Raw genomic sequence first — 18,891 nt, forward strand, 5'->3', positions numbered from 1 at the left:
GGATCAGTTATGTGTTATTAAGGGTTGCCTATATCACCGCGCTATTCACACGGGTTAGGACATTCCATGTCTTGCGCAGTAAATCCTCCAACACACATAACGGAAGCTACAGTCTGACTGGAATGGGTTAAATAAAGAGCTGACACGAAAGTTGCCTAAGATCATCTATTATGGTATGTTTTTAAATTATTGCTTTTGTACGAGTTATCTTTAAAACATCTCTCCATAGTTTTTCAAAAGCTTGAGGATATAAACTTTAAAATCTTACACCCTAGAGTAACCAAAATGATACTGGATAAACGTATGATTTTATCTTCTTGTAAAAACCCTCTATATGGTTAGAGATACCTTTTGAGAAAAACAGGATTCAAAAACACACACACACACACACACACACACACATTTCATATAGATAGTTGTTTACATACATGCATTTCCCATCTTTTTATTTCTTAACTTGAGTTTATGACTATTTAGTACCACGTACTTTCATTTTTTTTCCCTAAATGGTACCTGTACTTTGTTTCTTGCTGAGTAGTACCACGAACTCTTAATTTGGTTCAATTTAGTAGTTCCGTCTATTTTCCATCCCTATCCGTCAAATTTGTCTTACGGGGACCTCACGTGTTTAACCACGTGCCAAAGTAAGGATGATACATACTATATATCATCCTTACTTTGGCAGACCAAAACTTTCAGTAAGAATGGTGAGAACCAAGTGATAATGGGGCTCAATAGGATGTTATATAGTATGTATCATCCAGAAAATTGTATGCTACATAGTATGTATCATCCTTACTTTGGCAGATCAAAACTTCCAGTAAGAATGGTGAGAACCAAGTGATAATGAGGCTCAACAGGATGCTATATAGTATGTATAATCCAGAAAATGGTATGCTACATAGTATGTATCATCCGTACTTTGGCACGTGGTTACACACGTGAGGTCCCCGTTAGACAAATTTGACGGATTGGGATGGAAAATAGACGGAGGTACTAATTGAACCAAATTAAGAGTTCATGGTACTAATAGGCGAGAAACAAAGTACATGTACCATTTAGCAAAAAAAAATGAAAGTACGTGGTACTAAATAGTCATAAACTTTTCTTAACTTCTAAGTATAATTCTGCATGCATGTTAAGTATTTTATGGTAGGATAATTACGTAAATCCCTAGTACAATTACCCATGTACATCTTGTTCTATATGTATCAAACCACGCTCCAAACTTGTTTGGGGTGGTATATTTTCATAACGAAGAACATAGTACAAGTTACTGCCATTTTTGCTCATGTTCATATGGTAATCTCTTTCCTTTTCTTCATACTTTGAGGACAAAACATATTTATGTTTGGGGGTGGTATAGTAACATTCTGCAAAAACCAGGCATTTATTATATAACATTCTTATATTAGATAGATTTAGTATATTTCTATATTTCTTTCTTTCTTAAAATATTTCAAAAAGACCAAAAATATATTTCTGTTTAGTACTAAAAGTCTTCTTTTCCTTTTTTCTATAATGAATAAATGGTTTAGAAGTCTCATTATAGCAATAGAGTAAAAATTCATTCTTCGAACTCAGACTAATATACATATAATAGTTTCTGCGCCTTTTCATGAATATCATGCATCAACATTTGATTGTATATAGCAGTGAGTTTCCGAGACCAAGGTTAAAACAGTTAAGTTCCATATCCTGTGAGAATCTAGCCAAAAGCCTCATCTGAATGATTATTGAGTGATGACACAAGGATGGCCGGATAGAAAGATAACACGTCTACTTGCTTGATCACCACGCCATATCCTAGAAGAAAATTTAGGCCCATTTTAGATTGATATAGCCAAATAAACGTTAAAAACCCAAAAAGATAATTTTTTTTCTAGTTACCCCCCTTGAGCCTTCACCAATTTCTAAAAGCCTTTTTATTTCTTTGCCATCAATTCCTGAACTGTTACTACACACATAATAAAAAGTTTACCCAGCTGACGAGTTTAGAATTGGATGAAATGTAAAAAGAGAAGAGAAGGTCTTGTACAAAAATAGAATAGTTAGAAGCTTCAAAAGAAAAAAGAAAGAAAAGATCCAAAAGATAGAAATCTCCTTAAAGTTCAAAATCAAAAGGAGTCGAATTCAAAAGAAACAAAAGCAAAGTTAGAACTCCCAAAAATCAAAAATCAAATGGGGTCACAAAGCCAAAGGGCTAAAGAATGAATCACAAATTTGGAAGCAAAGAACAAAACGAGTTTCTTCTCTAGTTACAACTATCTTGAAGACCCAATTTCTCAACTTATCAGAGTTTGTTTTCCCTTCCTTTTATTTCTAAACCACTATCTTAGCCCCGTGATTCCTAATAAAAGACCTCTAGCTTAACTAGGAATAGGATGATGTGATAGTAAGTGGATATTGTGATCAATCGACCCCGATTTCCTTGGACGTCATTCGAGTATGTGAGGAATATAAGTGCCCTCTGCAATTGAGAAAATGAAACTTGAGTGAATCTATCAGAGAGTTGTGATTGTAACACACCCCTGTGAAAACCCAACTTAAGGACGCTCTCCAAAAGTTTCGAAAATAACTCTACTTTTGCATTTCATTGCTCATGTTGTTTACGTTTATCTTTAGATGAATTAAACTACTGTATATATATTATTCTGAGTTCAAAGGAGCTTTTATTTATTCCCCGCTAATGAGATGTATAAATCTCTGAGAATAAATAAAAAAAAAAAACACTTTGTACTAAATAGAGGAAGTTTGTGAGAACCTTCTCTAGAAAACTCTCACGATGCTTAAGCTTGTCCACTAGGGAAGTCCTAGTGGTTTAAGGCCTTGTTGCATATAGTCAATATAATCGCACTCCGCAAAACGAGACTAGTATAAGAAATCATACATTTATGATCTTAGTTTTTCTCTCATCTTTTGCTTGAGGACAAGCAAAATGCTGTTTAGGGGTAGTTAATCAACCCCCAAATGTGCGTTTTATTACCTTGACAATAATTCAATTATGCCCTTCTTATGCTTAATGAACATAAAACTTATAGCTTTTGCTACCGTTTGCAAGATACATGCCATTTAGGACGCATATTCCTAATACGTGCATTTTAGCGCAAAATGGATTGCTATTTATGCTGCTTGGGAAGAGTCCAGCTTAGGAGCAAAAGTGCCAGAAAGTCGAAGTCAAAAGTCAAAGTCTTGTCAAAGACTCAAGGACTTAAAGCTGAAAGCTACGGACTTAGGGACCTAAAGCCAAAATCAAGAAATCCATTGTATGGTCAAAAGCCCACAAGGTTGTTTCTAAAAGGAAGGGCATAAATGTAATTTGTGTCCTATGTAAACCAAAGTTGTAGAGAAAGAACATTACCCTAGAGCTAATCTTTGGTCATTAGGAGTAGATTAAATTTTTTAATTTAATAGTATAATTTGTTATTTTATTGTTTTCCATTTTTATGTTCTTCAAGCTTTAGTGTAAACCAAGTTCTTAATCTTCTAAATACAAGTTTTTATTACATCTTTTCAATACAAGTTTTCATTACATCTTTTGAATATAAGTTTTCATTACTTATCTCTCATTTGATTCAATCCCACAAACACAAGTCATACTCATTTGACAAGTTCAAATGAGTATAACTTTGTGAGCAAGATAATCATCCAATCCATTTTCCTACATGTTTCTCTATTGAATGTGTTTAAGATTTCAACAAGTCTAGATAAGAACTAGTGTTTCCACCATTAAACTTAGGAGCAAAAGAGTAAGAGAGACTAGAAAATAGTAGAGAGAGTGTTTTCCATCCATCAAACCATTCCTCCAACCAAAAAGATTTAAGATGAACAACAACAAAACCCACACCACTATTCTCAATACTTCAATTGGTCACACAAGAAGGTTGGTGAAAAGAAAGCTAATAAGAGAAAGACGAGAAATAGGAAATGTGGATGTCCATTTCCGTTAAGTTGTTTTTTCCAGCACGGCACTGTCGATAGTTTGAAAATAACCACAGCCATCTATTGTCTAAGCCCCTTAAAGGGCATGCATTTGCTACTCGCTTGACCGTTCCACAATTTGAGTACGTGTCAAAGCTGACTTATAATGGAGCTAAGCCTAAAAAAGTTTTAAAGTCCATCAAAAATAGGTATTCTTATAACATATCCAACATAAAACAAGTCTACAATGCGAGGATATTAGATATGAATGGTCGCATGCAAATGCAGAGATTGCTTGAGATGTTAGCAAAACATAAGTATTTAGAGGAGGTGAGAGAGGATATAAATACGGATAGGTTAACGGGGTTGTTCTTGGCCCATCCAGAAGGCGTTAAGTTGGCTCGGACTTTTCCAAAAGTTTTCATGATAAACGCCACCTACAAAACCAATAGGTATCGGTGGCCTTTTGTATAGTTTGTGGGGTAACTTCAACATGGAAGTCTTTCACAGTATGTCATGTGTTGCTTCGGTCCGAAACAACAAAAGACTATGAGTGAGTTTTGCATCATTTTAACCGCTTGATGGGTGATGAAAGGCCATCCGTAATCGTGTTTGACAGGGACTTGGCCCTAATAAGTGTCACTGATATTGTGTTCCCTGGCGCACACAAGCATCTCTGTATGTTAGATGGCATACCGCTATGTGCGTCCTCGCAAAATGCCAATTTTTTTTTCCAACCACATAACTTATAGATAAAGGCCAGTTCTCATGGAATATTGTAGTGAATTGAAATCGAGGACCAAAAAATCTTCAATCATAGATTTGTTGCCCTGGAAAAGCACTATAGGGTTGATTACTCCAATTTTGTCAGTTATCTGCCAGAGACTTAGTGGCCTTTTAGGGATCGATTCGTATGTTGTTGGACTGACCAACACCTTTACTTTGGGACTACAGTGACCACTAGAGTTGAATGGTTTTATGCTCAAGTGAAATGTGTTCTAGGAAACTCAAACATGCATGATTTTTAGGGTATGTTTTACTTGATCCACCTGATTTTAGAGATCCATATGTCTAAGATTAGAGGCATGTTCGAGAAGAGTCTGATTGTAAGCTATCACCACCACCAGATTCCATTATTTTGTGAACTCAGAAACCTGGTCTTTATAAAATGTTTGGACTTGCTTTACAAAGAACTGGATACTCGTGTAAGCAGTGCTGCTAAGGACTCTGAGTTCATTTATGGATGTTATTTGCACACTAGCCATGTGCTCACAAAATTATTGAACTTCAAAAACAAGAGCAACCCATTCCTTTAAGTGTTATTTACTACTTTTGGAAAAAAATGTCTGCTTCTCCAAATGTGTCAGTGGGTGTTGGTCCCGATTGTAGACCTTTGATGGATATGTTTATGAAAATATATGAAATGGCTTCTGAAGAACAACAGAGGGTTATAATTAGGAAGCTTATGGAGATTGTCGTGCCAAAAAGTACATGACTAAAACTGCCTTGTGAGGAGGCGAACACCAAAGGTCAACCTAATGGTAGTTGCAAGAGAAGGCTTCCAACTGAGGATGAGAACTCTTCAAAGCGAGATCCATCTGGTTTTGAGCATTCCCAACATGAGCATAAACAGTGGATCTCATTACAGCAATCAAAATGTATGCCAAAGTACAAGGCTTGTCGTAAACCTACACCATTGAAATCCGATACTCCAAACCCACCGGCGGAGAAGTTTTATCCGAAACCACATTTACCACCAAAAACAACCATGCCAAGAAAAAAAGCTTCTCCAAAAACACCAAAATCAACCACACCATGCAATAACATTTTTTTTTCCAAAAACACCTCAAGAATTAGACCTTGGCATCCCGAGGGGACCAAAATATTATGGCTTGGATATTCCAGAAGAATTGCACAAATACATTGTTATAGATGACCCATTGGGTGATGACAATTGCGGGTATAAAGCTATGTGCATTGCAATGAGAAAAAGTCAAGAATATTGGTTATGGATGAAAAATGAGTTGTTACAAGAACTCAAGACAACCTTCCCCTATATTGTTGACACGCTCTTCTAGAGCTACAATTAATTATATCCCCGGTAGCGGCGCCATTTGACACGCGCTCCTTTTTTGTGTATGAGATAGTATATGGATGATGTAGATAGATGATGGTCGTTGAACAAAATAGAAGCGTATCAAAACCTAATTATCCCTCAATAAGTTATGTGAAGGACAGGACTGGAAAGGGGGTTTGAGGGATTAAAAACTATGATTGTAGAGATTTTAGATTCTAATGCTAAACTAAACTAAACTAATTAAACTATTGAGAATTTGTAGGAGAGAGAATTCAAAAGATTAGAATCCACCGTTACCTTTGATCTGTGATCTTCTGTTTCATGGTTGTTCTCACAAGTAGACTACAATTAGGCAATCGAGCAAGTGCCGGTACCCTCTTGGATGAAACATCATTGACGAATAACTATACTTATGGTTGTTCCTATGTTTATACTATTAATATATTCTTTCCTTTTATGTAAACTCGGATAGCCATTCAATGTATTACTGAGAGCAACATCAAGGAGTACTTCCTAATAGGGCGGCCATTCAATGAATCACCACTTAAGGCAAACACAAAGAATACTTCCCCTAGGCAGCCACTCCCTGAGCTACCCCTTCTAGGGCAACACAAAGAATATTTCCCTAACTCTAAAGAACTACACTACCGATAAAATGTAAAAACGATAGTTTTAACGTATGCATAAGCTACGAAACTATACGCAAGTAAAACTAAAACTATTTTCACGCTTAATGTTATCAAAGTATTCTACTCTCGATGCTATTGCAATATAGTTGGAATAGAAAGTTCGTTCCACTCCTAGTTATTTAGAATTCATGTTAACTAAGATTATCAGTTCTATCAAAGTCAATGAGAGTACGGATTATATAATTATGCTAACAACGATGGGAAATAACATAATTGAAATGTTCTAAATAATAAGAAGGCAATTAAAATACTAAGGTTCGAATCTAGATAAAGAATTAGGGGAATTTAATTCCACCTTAACTCGACTTAATTTACTAACGAAGAGTTGTCATAATCCAAATTGCAATGCTTCCGCATAAAAATTAGGTGTTCTAATCTCTAATTGTTCATGATAATCTCTACCAACTAACAACTAGCATGTGAATCAATCAAACCCATTCTCATGGTGAACTAATTACTTTCTAGAATGGAATAGAATATTACGAACTATTCTACGCTAATCAAAATCAAGTTTCATCAAGACTTCTTCAAACCCCTCTAATAGAGATTTTAGCCTTGAATCATTACACTATCATTTCTAACACAAGAACACATAGAACAACCCATTATTGAAGAAATGATTAAACTTATAAATCTAATTGAACAATAATAATAATGATTCCAAATAAATTAAAACAAGATTTAAAACTAATTTAGAACTAAGATGATGATTAACTAATTATCAATGAAGACAAACTAATTATAAATTTAAGACAACTAAACTAAATAAGAATTGAATCTATAATCTAAATTGAAATGAAAAACTAATAATTTATTATAAAACTAAATATGAATCTAAATAATATTCATTCTTTGTTCTAACTAATCTATTGGAATGGAAACCTAATTCTATAAAGTAAAAAACTAGATCTAAAAACAAGTTATTGGATAATGGCTAAGTAAAAAAACTAGATGCTTAAGAGCTAAGTTTTGTGTCTTGAAATAGAAGAGACCAGATCCACTTTTTCGTGCATGGGCTGAGGATCCATGTTTTGGGCCAAAACATTGAGCCCAAAACCTAATTCCTTCAGTCCACAGAGGTTTTTTCAGCTAGATTTGACTTCAACAACCTTTTCGTCCACTTTTGTTGCTCTGATTAGGTCAAGGCTTGGACTATTACAAATCTAGTTCTGAGCTGGTCGTTTTGACATAAGGTAGGCCCAATTCTGAGGTCAGAGTCCAAAGATACGACTTCCGGAAGTTATGTTGACTTTTGTGCGCTATTTCTGCCCGCGTTGACTTTGACTTTTTAACTTTGACCGAACTTTAAATGGGCTTTTTCTCCTTGGATCTTGGCTTTTAATCATAGAACTTCTTAACAACCAACCCTTGCTCCATTATCCCTCAAAAAGAGCACATTTCTGTACATATTCGACTTCAATGCCTGAAATACATAAGAACACGATAATAGTACTAACTCTTACTTATTAATCACATAATTTGCCAAAAAGCAATATTGTTAAAGGGTTAAAACTAAAATTTTGGGCTCTTATCAAACCACCCCCAAACAACATTTTGCTTGTCCTCAAGCAAATATGAGAAATTAGAACAAGTGACCAAAAATGGAGTTCTAACTAATCGCGTTTCGCCGATTGCGATTGCATTGACCATATGCAACAAGGCCTTAAACCACTAGGAATTCCCTAGTAGATGAGTTATAGCCTCGTGAGAGTTTTCCAGTGAAGGTACTCACAAACTTCATCTATACTACAATGACTAAGAAATAAAACTATTGTTTCCTTATTCATGTTCTAAATTAACTATTCCTCTCACTAGCAATGCATATAGAGTAATCAAGTCGAAACCTAAGCTAATATATGCAGTCAATCATCTACGAATAAACATATATACAATGAGTAATACTATGAAATATACTAGCAGGTTCGTTTCTGAAACTTTGGAATAATGTCCGTAAGTAGGTCCTCACATAAATGTCAAGACAAAAACACTTTGATTTTTATGCTCAAGTTTTGCTACTCCAGTGTGCAGTGGGCACACTTTACCTTACAAACTCAATGACACACAAGGAAGCCAAAGTAGATCAAACATATCTGCCACTTACTATCACACTAACCTATTCCTAATTGAGCTAGAGGTCTTATTTAGGTGTTGCGGGGATTAGGTGATGGCATAAGAATGAAGGAAATGAATATTCAAAAAGAACCAGTCTGAGATAATAGAGTCTTCATATTATGTAACTAGAGAAAACCTTGTTCTTTACTTTTGCTTCTACACTTTGTTTCCATCCTTAGCCATTTTTTTCTTTTTCTTTGGCTTTTAACTCATTTGATTTTGTTTTTGGAGTTCTAACTCTTTATTTTCTTTTATTTATTTATTTATTATTATTATTATTATTTTTTATTTGGATGGAAACTTTCTTTTCTTATTTGAAGCGACTAGCAAATTCTTGATTTCAAAGGTCTATCTCTTTTCTATTCTTTATCTCTATTCTCAGACTCATTTAAAGAATGGGTAGGCTGATTTTTATTTTTATTTTGTTTTGTAAAAGGGTAAAGGATTTGCGGTTTATGAAAGGCTAAAGAAAGGATCAGAGGGGCGACTAGCGGAAAATAATTTCATAAGGTTTGAATTTCTGAGTATATCGATCCAAAGAGGGCCTAAATTCTCCTTTAGGATATGGTATAGTGATCAAGCAAGTGGACGTGTGATTTCTATATTCAGAATTTACTTCTCCCTTGTGTCATTTCTCAAATATTTCCCTCATATAAGGCTTTAGGCTATATTCTCACAGGATTTGTAGAATAAGTACTCTAGCCTAGATTTTAGAAACTTACTACCAATACAACATAGATACTCATGCAATATAGTTATAGAAAGATGCAAAGATAATAACCTAAGTTACATATTAACGTAAGTTTCTAAAAACTATTCTAATGTAAAAGCAAACGTGAGACTTCTAGATTATTAAAAGCATAGAGAAAGAAAACAATACAAATATTTCTAAGTGTATAGCATAAATTTTTTATTTATATATATATTTTTTTTAATTTTTTGAAATTTTTAATAGAAAAACAAGTGCATATTATACATATATATATATATCTTAACATATGCCTTATTATGCGTGTTTCAATGCCAACCCCAAACAAAAAGCATGCTTTGTCCTTAAAGTATTGAAATAAAAAGGGTAGAAAAATACTATGAAAACGCGTGAAATTTTGGAACATCTGCAAAACAAAGTTAAAATATACTAATATAGAAAAATAAAAACAGACGCAACTCTATATGTGTTCCACCCATTATGGGGTTATAAGAAGTAAAATGCTTGGGACATAAGCAGACACTAACTAAAATAAAAACTTACCTTATCTCCAGCGTTTAAACGTCATCAACCTCTTCTATAAAGAAATGAGGTTCCTTCGCATCCTGCCACACCATGATGATTTGCCAGGCTTCATGCCATTTATCATCTACGATCGCTAACCTGTTAAGCGCCTCTTGGTCGGATGGGATATAAGGTGCAACCTGATGAGGTTGTATCCTCCACCCTTGCCAAGTTATTGCACGAAAAGATCGAATAATACAATTAGTGGGTCTCACAATATCGGCCCAACCCAATCCGTGAAGCAGGCATAAAAAATAGGGAAGAAACATAGCATAATATGGCAAACTAAAACAGGCATAAGAAGGTACTTATGCCTCATGGTATGGGCTCGTGCTAAACTAGACATTAGGGTCTGGGGAATATCATAGAGTGTACGTCCCCTAGCTAAAGCAAGGAAAATATCACAAGTTTTGTCATTCGCAGAAGAATAACGCCATTCTCCTCTAATGTTTAGCATGATCCAAAACATAACAGTGCCCACGTTCCAAGGGCGACGTTATATTCCACTTGGTCCTCTATCCTAAAGATTCCTGCTCCATAATGCTCATGCAAATTCACATAGTTATAAAGGTACATATTATCGACTAAATAGGCCCATGAGTCTTGTATTTTAGCGGGCATAACAAGTCTAAGAATAAAGGCTTGCAAAAACCTGGTAATTTCCATTAGTTCATCCTCAATGGTGATGGAGAACACTTGTTCTCCATCCGGTCTATCAAAAAACTTACAATTATCATAAAAATAAGATGTAAGTGCCAGAGAATAATGTTCATCAGGTCTTACCATTAGCGGTTCCCAGCCTATGTGTATGATCACCTAGCGAAACCAAGCACCATAGGTATAACTTCCTAACAAGTCTTCGAAAGACTGCTCAGGTATGACTGTAGGAGATGTCATCACAATAACTACTCTCTAGAAGAGCTACAAACGAACCTGGAAAACTCACAAAAAATCAGAAAAATTCTGGAGCTACGAAGGTCGGTAGGCGTGCTTTCGAAATGGTCTTGGTAGAGTCGGTGGCCCCCCTGCCAAATTCGAAGTTCTGATGTTTTCAGCGCGAGGTGCTTCGAAAATAGGGTGTGTTGGGTGCAGGGCGCGCTCCGTGTATAAAGAACAGGGTGTAGTGAAAAACAAGTTGAAAAATTGGAGGTTTAAGGTGAGAGATGAAAGTGAGATGTGTGGGTTTTGAGTGTAGAATGAAGGAAGTATATATAGGGTTTTAGTTTCTAAAACGAATTAACAAGTTGCCAAAACAATTTAAGGCAATTGCCGGAAACAAAATATTTCCAAAACTTAAAACGCAAACAACCCAGATTTATTATTCCAAAACCAACCTAATAGCTTTTAGATTGAATTTAGAATAACAACTTCCTAACTCATTGAAATTTCATCCTACAACAATATCTAATCATAGCCACACCAATAATGGCAACCTCCCAACCAACTCATTGCAAAATTACTTCTAAAATGGTGGATCAGATAAAAGCAATGCTAAAAATAATAATACCACCCCTAAACAATTCAGGAAGGTGGGATTTATGTAAAAATCATCGCATGCTTAGACAAAATACACCATAACAGGCTATTTGCAACGGCAAAAAACCGTTGCTAATAATTTTCGCAACGCTTTTTAAGTGTTGCAAATATAGCGTGGGTAAAGTGTTGAAAATATTTGCAACGCTTATTAAGCGTTGCAAACAGAAATTTCCAACGCTTATTAACCATTGCAATAATGATTTGTAATGCTTTTTATGACTATTTGGTACACAAATTTAAAACCTTTGCAACGGTTTTTTGATTTTACGAACGCTTTTTAAGTGTTAGTACTTTGTTAAAAATATTACCAACGGTTCTTAACCGTTGCAAAATTGTTAGTTAATTTAAAAAAAAAATTAATTTAAAAGTCGTTTGTAACGGTTATGAACCGTTTCTAATGGGTTGTTGATAAAAAAAATAATTTCTCATATTTTGTAGCGACCAACTAAACCTACAAAAAGATGCCCTCTTGCACTATATACAGAAATCATAAATTCTTATTTAAGCTAAATTTATCCACCATATACATAAATCATACATTCTTATTTAAGCTAAATTTATCCTGTACACTATATTTTCATACTATTTTACAAAGAAACCATAATATATATGGAAAAAAAAAACTGATAAAGTACAAAACTAATCCAACCATATACATTCACAACTTTGAGCGATTTTCTAAACCTCACAAACTTATTGTTGGACTATCACCATAAAAAAAGTTTTCGTACTATGATCCTAAACAAGAGATACCAGCTTGCGTTGTTGAAAACCCTACGCCCATTTACTTCCACAAATGCTCCAAAAGAGGTCCTAGCATTAAGATAAAATAGTCGACCAAGAAAAGATCATGAAGCGGACAATAAGGGGATTAAGACCAATTCAAAAGCTAAATACTTATAATCTAAGGTATAGTGGATTGAGCTTAACAGTAAAGGACTAGGGATTCTAACCTCTGCATCAAAACCCAAATGGAGATTCATGAAAGATTCACATTATCAAACATGAACTTATCTCTCAGCAGCAACATCTGGAACTAGTTAATATCCTACAATTGTAGATGATAGGACTATAATATTTTGCTTCTTACCAGTGGATATGCCAAGATTAGCAGCTAAAGACTGGATTATAAGCGCAAAGATCAATCCAATGAGAATTACCCATAAAAGCTGGCGCAATGGAGCAAAATATAATGTTATCGTAACTTCAATAATATTTCAACAATTAAAAGCAAAACTTTGTTTAATCTTACAGTATATTACCTCATATATGTGTTTAGCTCCATCTTGTAAATCAGTTTCCACTGCACCACAAACACATCAAATTCCTTAAGCAGATAGTCTCAAAACAAATCAAGTTCTTGCAGGTACGCATACATGAAATAAAAAAAACTCAAAAGTGAAACACGAGATTTAAAAGAGACACAAAACAAAATTAAACAAATGGTGTATCCCATAACGTTTTTCTTCTTTTACGTAATAAACACATGCAATTCAACAATTCTAACACATGCAATTTATCCAAACATGTTTAACCATCAACTGCAGGTTCCATTTCTACTTAAACAAGTCCAGTGCATACAATGTGATTGAATTTTCAAAGCTTCATCTTGGTCTCCAATGTACAATGTACAATGCACAAAAGTCTTACTTTTTATAATTATTTCTTCGAAGTATAGATATATGTAGGGAAATACCCATGCTCTAGCTGCGAAAGGAAGCCCAAATGCTAATATGCGCCTATCACACGACATGATATCGTGTGCCATGAATTAACCTCTCCCATGGAAAGCCACGCAATCCCATCTCTTACGGGATTAGCACTTGGCCTAAGGCGCCACACAAAATTCCGAACATCATTAATATTTTCTAATTATGCATCTCAAGTAATAAGTTAATTCTTAATTTCTAACGTTCTAAGTAAACAATGCACATACAAAACAGACCGTCATTTATACTTCTCAAGTAGATACACTGTTTAACAAAAGAGTCTATGTAAGTAGTGTGCACCAAACCTCTCATGTCCTAAATGACCCATAATATAAACATATCTAGGAGTAGATTATTTTTTCGAAGAGAAATGATGAAGCAAGATTCAATGAGAAATGGGAACCCTTGAGAACCAAAACTCATAGAGGATCAGAGAAAATATTTTTCAATAGAACAATGAAATATGTTATGAGCAACTATGTAGCCTATAACCAAAGCTTCATGTTTAGTACACTGGAAAAGATATAAAACTGAAACGATTACATTGCTTCTCTAAATAAACTATTAACTTATTAACAAGGTATTTGATACTAAGTATAAAACATAAAAGGTTTTCTTAACACTGTATTATCTACCATCTTTAGCTATTTCCACCATAAGAAAGGGTTAATATACACTGTCAATCATCAAACATAATTTCTCACAAGACATAACTTAGTAATTAGTAAAATAAAAAAGAAAAACAAACACTTACACTGAATGATGGTTGAAATTTAGGTGGAGCACCACCCTTATCCCCACCGAAATCTCCTTGGCCTCCATGAGGACCTCCACGGTATCCATCTCTATCACCACCAAATCTTAGCCTGTCTCCATCAAAGCGAGATGGTCCTCTGCAAATCAAGTAGACAATGAGCATATGGACTATATGTAAAACTAAAAAGTAGAAAATAAAAGCAAGGGCAAAAAAGAGAAAATACCTAGGGCGGTCACCGCCACCCATGGGTCTACCAGGAGGCTTGAGAGACTTCTTAAGAGTAGTAGGAACAATCTCAGAAGGCAAATTCAAGAAAGTCCTCAAAAACTCAATACCATCATTAGTTAAATACCAGTAATAATGCATCCAAGCAAATGTTTCTCTGACATACTCCTTTGACTTAAAACTCTGCATCAACTTAATCACTTGCAAGTTTGGTACATCTATGTCTGGGTGCTTCTCCAAGTTGTCGACTCCAAGTTTGACAACAAGGTCGATATACTACTCAACAAGGTGCTCTATTGAAGACAGATACTTTGATCTTAACACCCCTCCCCCCCTCCCTACAGATTATATTGGGAGGACCTTTTCTTAAAAGTGGCTCATAACAAACTGGGCTTGCAAACAAATTGAATCCTAGAGAACTGCTCTCTTGAATGCTATAATTCTGAAATGCAAATACAAAAACCATCCATTCATTATACCACTGGCCAAGACAGAATATTGGAACAGGTAAGAAGAGGGAAAAAAAGAGTTCTTACATTCCTTAAAGTTAATTAAAGAAACACAATGAATAAGGCTGCAGTTATTGCTAAGACTATAAGTTGCATTTCCTTAATGCTTAGGTCAGCTAGTCTAAACTAAGCAACAATACACCATAGGCATAGACTCTTGTATGCATGATTAATGGGCACCTGCTAGCAACAACCAACAAGGTCCCAAACTATATTAATTAGTACCATAAATATGTTTAGCTAGTCCATCTCAATCCTCAGAGACATCACATATAATAGCAAAGCTGATTTCTAAAATGCAAGTAGCTATGATAGATCCCATTTTAAGCTATTGGAAGCAACATGTAAGCAAGTACCTAAAAATTCAGTATGTGATGTGACTTTAGCGAGAATATAATGCATGTGAGTACCCAAATCATATATTAAAAGCAAATGGGAAAAACCCGGGAATCTAAGCTAGAAATCATTTACCAAAACTGAAGCTACCAAACTTTTAAACTATCTACTCCCTACTTACGCAATTGGTGTGGGATGACATGAATTCGACAACGGTTAGATGGTGAGCATCGCAGGTGATTCACCAACTCCAAGAAATGAGTTCAGCCAAATTCTATATCTATATTTTGGTGACTATGTTGTTAGTGAAATGTGATTGACTTATGTACTAATTACGTTAGTAAGCAATTTGGACAAAATTTAAATGATAGCGAAAATAGCAATGTAATCAATATGATTAAGAACTTACCCACTATTGAAGTAGCCTCTTTTCTTGTCAGAAACAAACTTGGGTCGTCTACAACTTGACTCTCTAGTATAAGATTATCCACTTCCCCTGCCACATTATTTAAAAAAAAAATAGATAGACAAATAGTCATCATCGATACTGACCCTAAGAATGCCAAGCAACGTAATACATTTACAATCAAGATGACTAGAGTAAACCAAGCATCCATGTTAAATATTTGTGTTCATGTCTGCGTCAAAATGGACTTCAAAACTAGGACGGCTGAGCATAATGATATACTATTTTATACAAGTCAAATAAATACATAGAATTTGAAATACTATTATTGAAAGGTCTAATAAACTACAAGGGAAGCAAAAAATCTATTTGGTAACACAAAATACCTGACTTACTATCTTGATGTGGTTCTCCTTGCATCAACATACTATTTTGACTCAGATTATGTCTCCGTTCTCTTGTACGCAAATGATCTCGTTCCCTTTGAAGGGATCTCTGCTCATTAGTGGTATTTATTCTGCGTAGTCTACGGAGATTGGTTTGATGTTCTCTCACTAAGGATCTCTGTTCATTAGTCATATTATGTCTCCGTTGCCTACGGAGATATGTATCCCAAGCTCTTACCAACAATCGTCGCTTATTACTCATGGATTGTCTCCATCTTTTATGAACACGATCACGTTCTCTTTCTAATCTTTCTAAAGCCATGGCTTCCTCAGTCATATCACTTCTACTTGCCCAGAGCACAAAAAGAAAACTTATTTCATTGGGAAGAAACTGATCAAAATTGAAAACTAGCAAATAAGAAAGGGAATAAACTAACAAATAAGAAAGGGAAGCAGGTCCATGGCAGCAGCAGGCACCAGCAGCGGCACCAGTGGTAGCAGTAACACCCAGTAGAAGCAAGCAGTAGGCACGCACTCAGCAGCAGCACTCGGCACACACCTCACCCAGCAGCAGCACCCAGCACACACTCCACCCAGCAGCAACAATACCACACTCACACACTAGCACCTGCACACACTCACCACACTAGCACCTGCACACACTCACACATACACCACACTAACACCACCTGCCAGCACACTCACACCACGTGCCAGCACCACCACCACAGTACCACATCACCATTCACTTCACTACCAGTCACACCAATGCACCACCAGTCCACCACCACCAAATGGACCCATTGTCTGGATGAAATGCAAAAGCAAAATAAGTATTTCAAGTAAAAACTCATTCAACATTACTAGCTACTTTTGTTATCGTGGCTTCTATCTTCAATAAACTAATGCATAGTTACACATACCTAACATCCAAAATTGTGTAAAGATCATCTTTTAAGTATACTTTTCTATCAAAAACAAACCAAATATATTGAAAAAACATAATTGAATCAAACCAACTTAGATCCAACTTTAAATTTCAACTTGGGCATTTAAGAAAATCAATAAAGAATCGAAATTTATTAATATTACCTCAAGAGAGAGTTTTTGACAGTGACCTCACCAAGGAGCATAGAAATCAACGAATATGAAATCAAAAGTTGAGATTTATTAATACTACTTGCTATAAGAAGTACAATACTAACTATAGAACCTCATTTCACTCACAATTGAAGTGAAAATTTAAATTTGGAGAAGTTTATGTTTTCCTTCATTATATTGTAAATGGGGTACACATGCATGATATACCAAACTAACTTAAAAGATGATGGACCAAGGATCAAGTTGATGAGGCCTTTTAGAATCTCCTATATTTTTAGCTGAACAAAACCTCCACGACCCATTGGTTCACTAGATGGTTGGGACTCAACCACACCTTTTGCACCATGTGACTGGTGTGGCATTTCATGTTACAATACTCAAGTCCATGAACTCCGTTTACCTCGTCTTCAACTTTCAGGCCCCCACTCCTCACCTCTCCAAACTCACAAACTTATGTAAACATTCTCTCCATTCAAATTCACTCAACGGTACTATCCCATTCTCCTTGTCAAAATGTCGTCGTCTTCCCGCAATCTTTTTACAGTATAACTCATTCTCTGGGTACTTCCCACACGAGATACTCACTAATTTGACAGATATTCAGGTTGTGAACATAGCCAATAATATGTTATCCGCTACCATTTCCACAAACGTTCCATCCAATTTAAGATATCTACTTGCATTTATTAAATTTCATGAATTCTAAGCAAGGAAATCTGGAAAAAACAAATAGCAAGAAAACACTCACCCAACATAACACGCACAAAAAAATTAAGCACAAAATGCATGTGACTCTTAGAATACTAATTACAACAAATAATTTGCAACAAAATCCATTGAACACACTTTCACATACAATCTATAACTGCCCAAACACCCAATAAAAAAACTCATTTCTTCCATAGACGATGGAATTCCATCCAATCGCTTCCATTCTCCTCCACGTTCAAAACCATGAAGACAAAAATGGAATTGAAAGTTTAAACTTCAGTTCGGAACCAAAAGGTTGCAACTTTACTGGGATTTAATTGGATTTAATTGGGTTGCAACTTTGCTAGAAAATTTCTCTAAGTAATTACTTTTAAAAAAAAAGTATCCATACCTTTCTACCAGTACCAATTGCTTGGATGTGTTTGAAAGCCAAGATCCAAATTGGAAGCAAAGTCCCTCCAGTATATTATGGTGGAAGGTGCTACAATTCCACCGTGGTTTCTCCCAGTCAGAGTGTGTGTGGGCAGAGAGAGAGATAAAGCTTCAGATATACGAGGTTGAACCATTTCTTCTAGTCTATCTTCTAACACCTCAAGCTTCTTTCTAACATTTGCAAACTCTGCAACCTAATACACATAGAAACTCAAGAACCATATCAACAGACCTTAGGAAGCCTAATACCTTTCTACACAAAACATAATAAATCCAAAAAATTTACCTCGCCTACAGCAGACAAGCAATGTCTCATGTTGGCCAAAGTTTCTGCAGCCTGTGGAAGATCTCCACTGGCAAACACATCCTCCACACTAGCACTTAATTGAGTCAACCCTGCAGCAACCTGTTTTATAATTCCACAATAAGACAAAATCCACAAATCGGAGAGAACTCAGGAACTAGCATTATAAATTACCTCAAATGTTTCATAAGCTGCTTCCATTCTTTGTTTGACTATGTCGACTTTTGCAAGGGCATCAATATATTCACCTGATGTGCCCTCCACCTACACTTATATACAGACCCACCCTAGGCCGACAATTACAAGGAAACAGAATTTTTAAAACTACAAAACATGTTAATGAGCTAGCTTGTACTGAGTCACATCCCCCATAACATCCACTACCACTAAAGATAATCTATTTTATT

At 35.4% G+C, this 18,891-nt stretch overlaps 1 protein-coding gene and 1 long non-coding RNA gene across 3 annotated transcripts; both read right to left on the reverse strand.

Annotated features, from left to right (window-relative positions):
- Window positions 1-12,725: 12,725 nt before the first annotated feature.
- LOC147497535 (small ribosomal subunit protein eS10z-like) lies at window positions 12,726-14,567 on the reverse strand. The gene is made up of 4 exons (XM_086563716.1): window positions 14,298-14,567; window positions 14,072-14,210; window positions 12,871-12,911; window positions 12,726-12,777 (listed from the first exon to the last, which is right to left on the reverse strand). The coding sequence occupies exons 1-4, from the start codon at window positions 14,486-14,488 to the stop codon at window positions 12,765-12,767; spliced, it is 384 nt and encodes a 127-aa protein (XP_086419842.1). The 5' UTR covers window positions 14,489-14,567; the 3' UTR covers window positions 12,726-12,764.
- A 691-nt stretch (window positions 14,568-15,258) lies between these two features.
- LOC147497536 (uncharacterized) lies at window positions 15,259-17,181 on the reverse strand. Of its 2 annotated transcripts, XR_015197149.1 has the most exons (4): window positions 17,029-17,181; window positions 16,374-16,743; window positions 15,946-16,280; window positions 15,259-15,640 (listed from the first exon to the last, which is right to left on the reverse strand). It is a non-coding gene; the product is annotated as an uncharacterized LOC147497536 (long non-coding RNA). The 2 variants fall into 2 exon arrangements; XR_015197148.1 differs by having other exon boundaries at window positions 15,946-16,743.
- Between the last annotated feature and the right edge of the window lie 1,710 nt (window positions 17,182-18,891).

This window comes from Coptis chinensis, chromosome 5 (assembly GCF_015680905.1).
Source record: "Coptis chinensis isolate HL-2020 chromosome 5, ASM1568090v1, whole genome shotgun sequence".
Lineage (NCBI taxonomy): Eukaryota > Viridiplantae > Streptophyta > Magnoliopsida > Ranunculales > Ranunculaceae > Coptis > Coptis chinensis.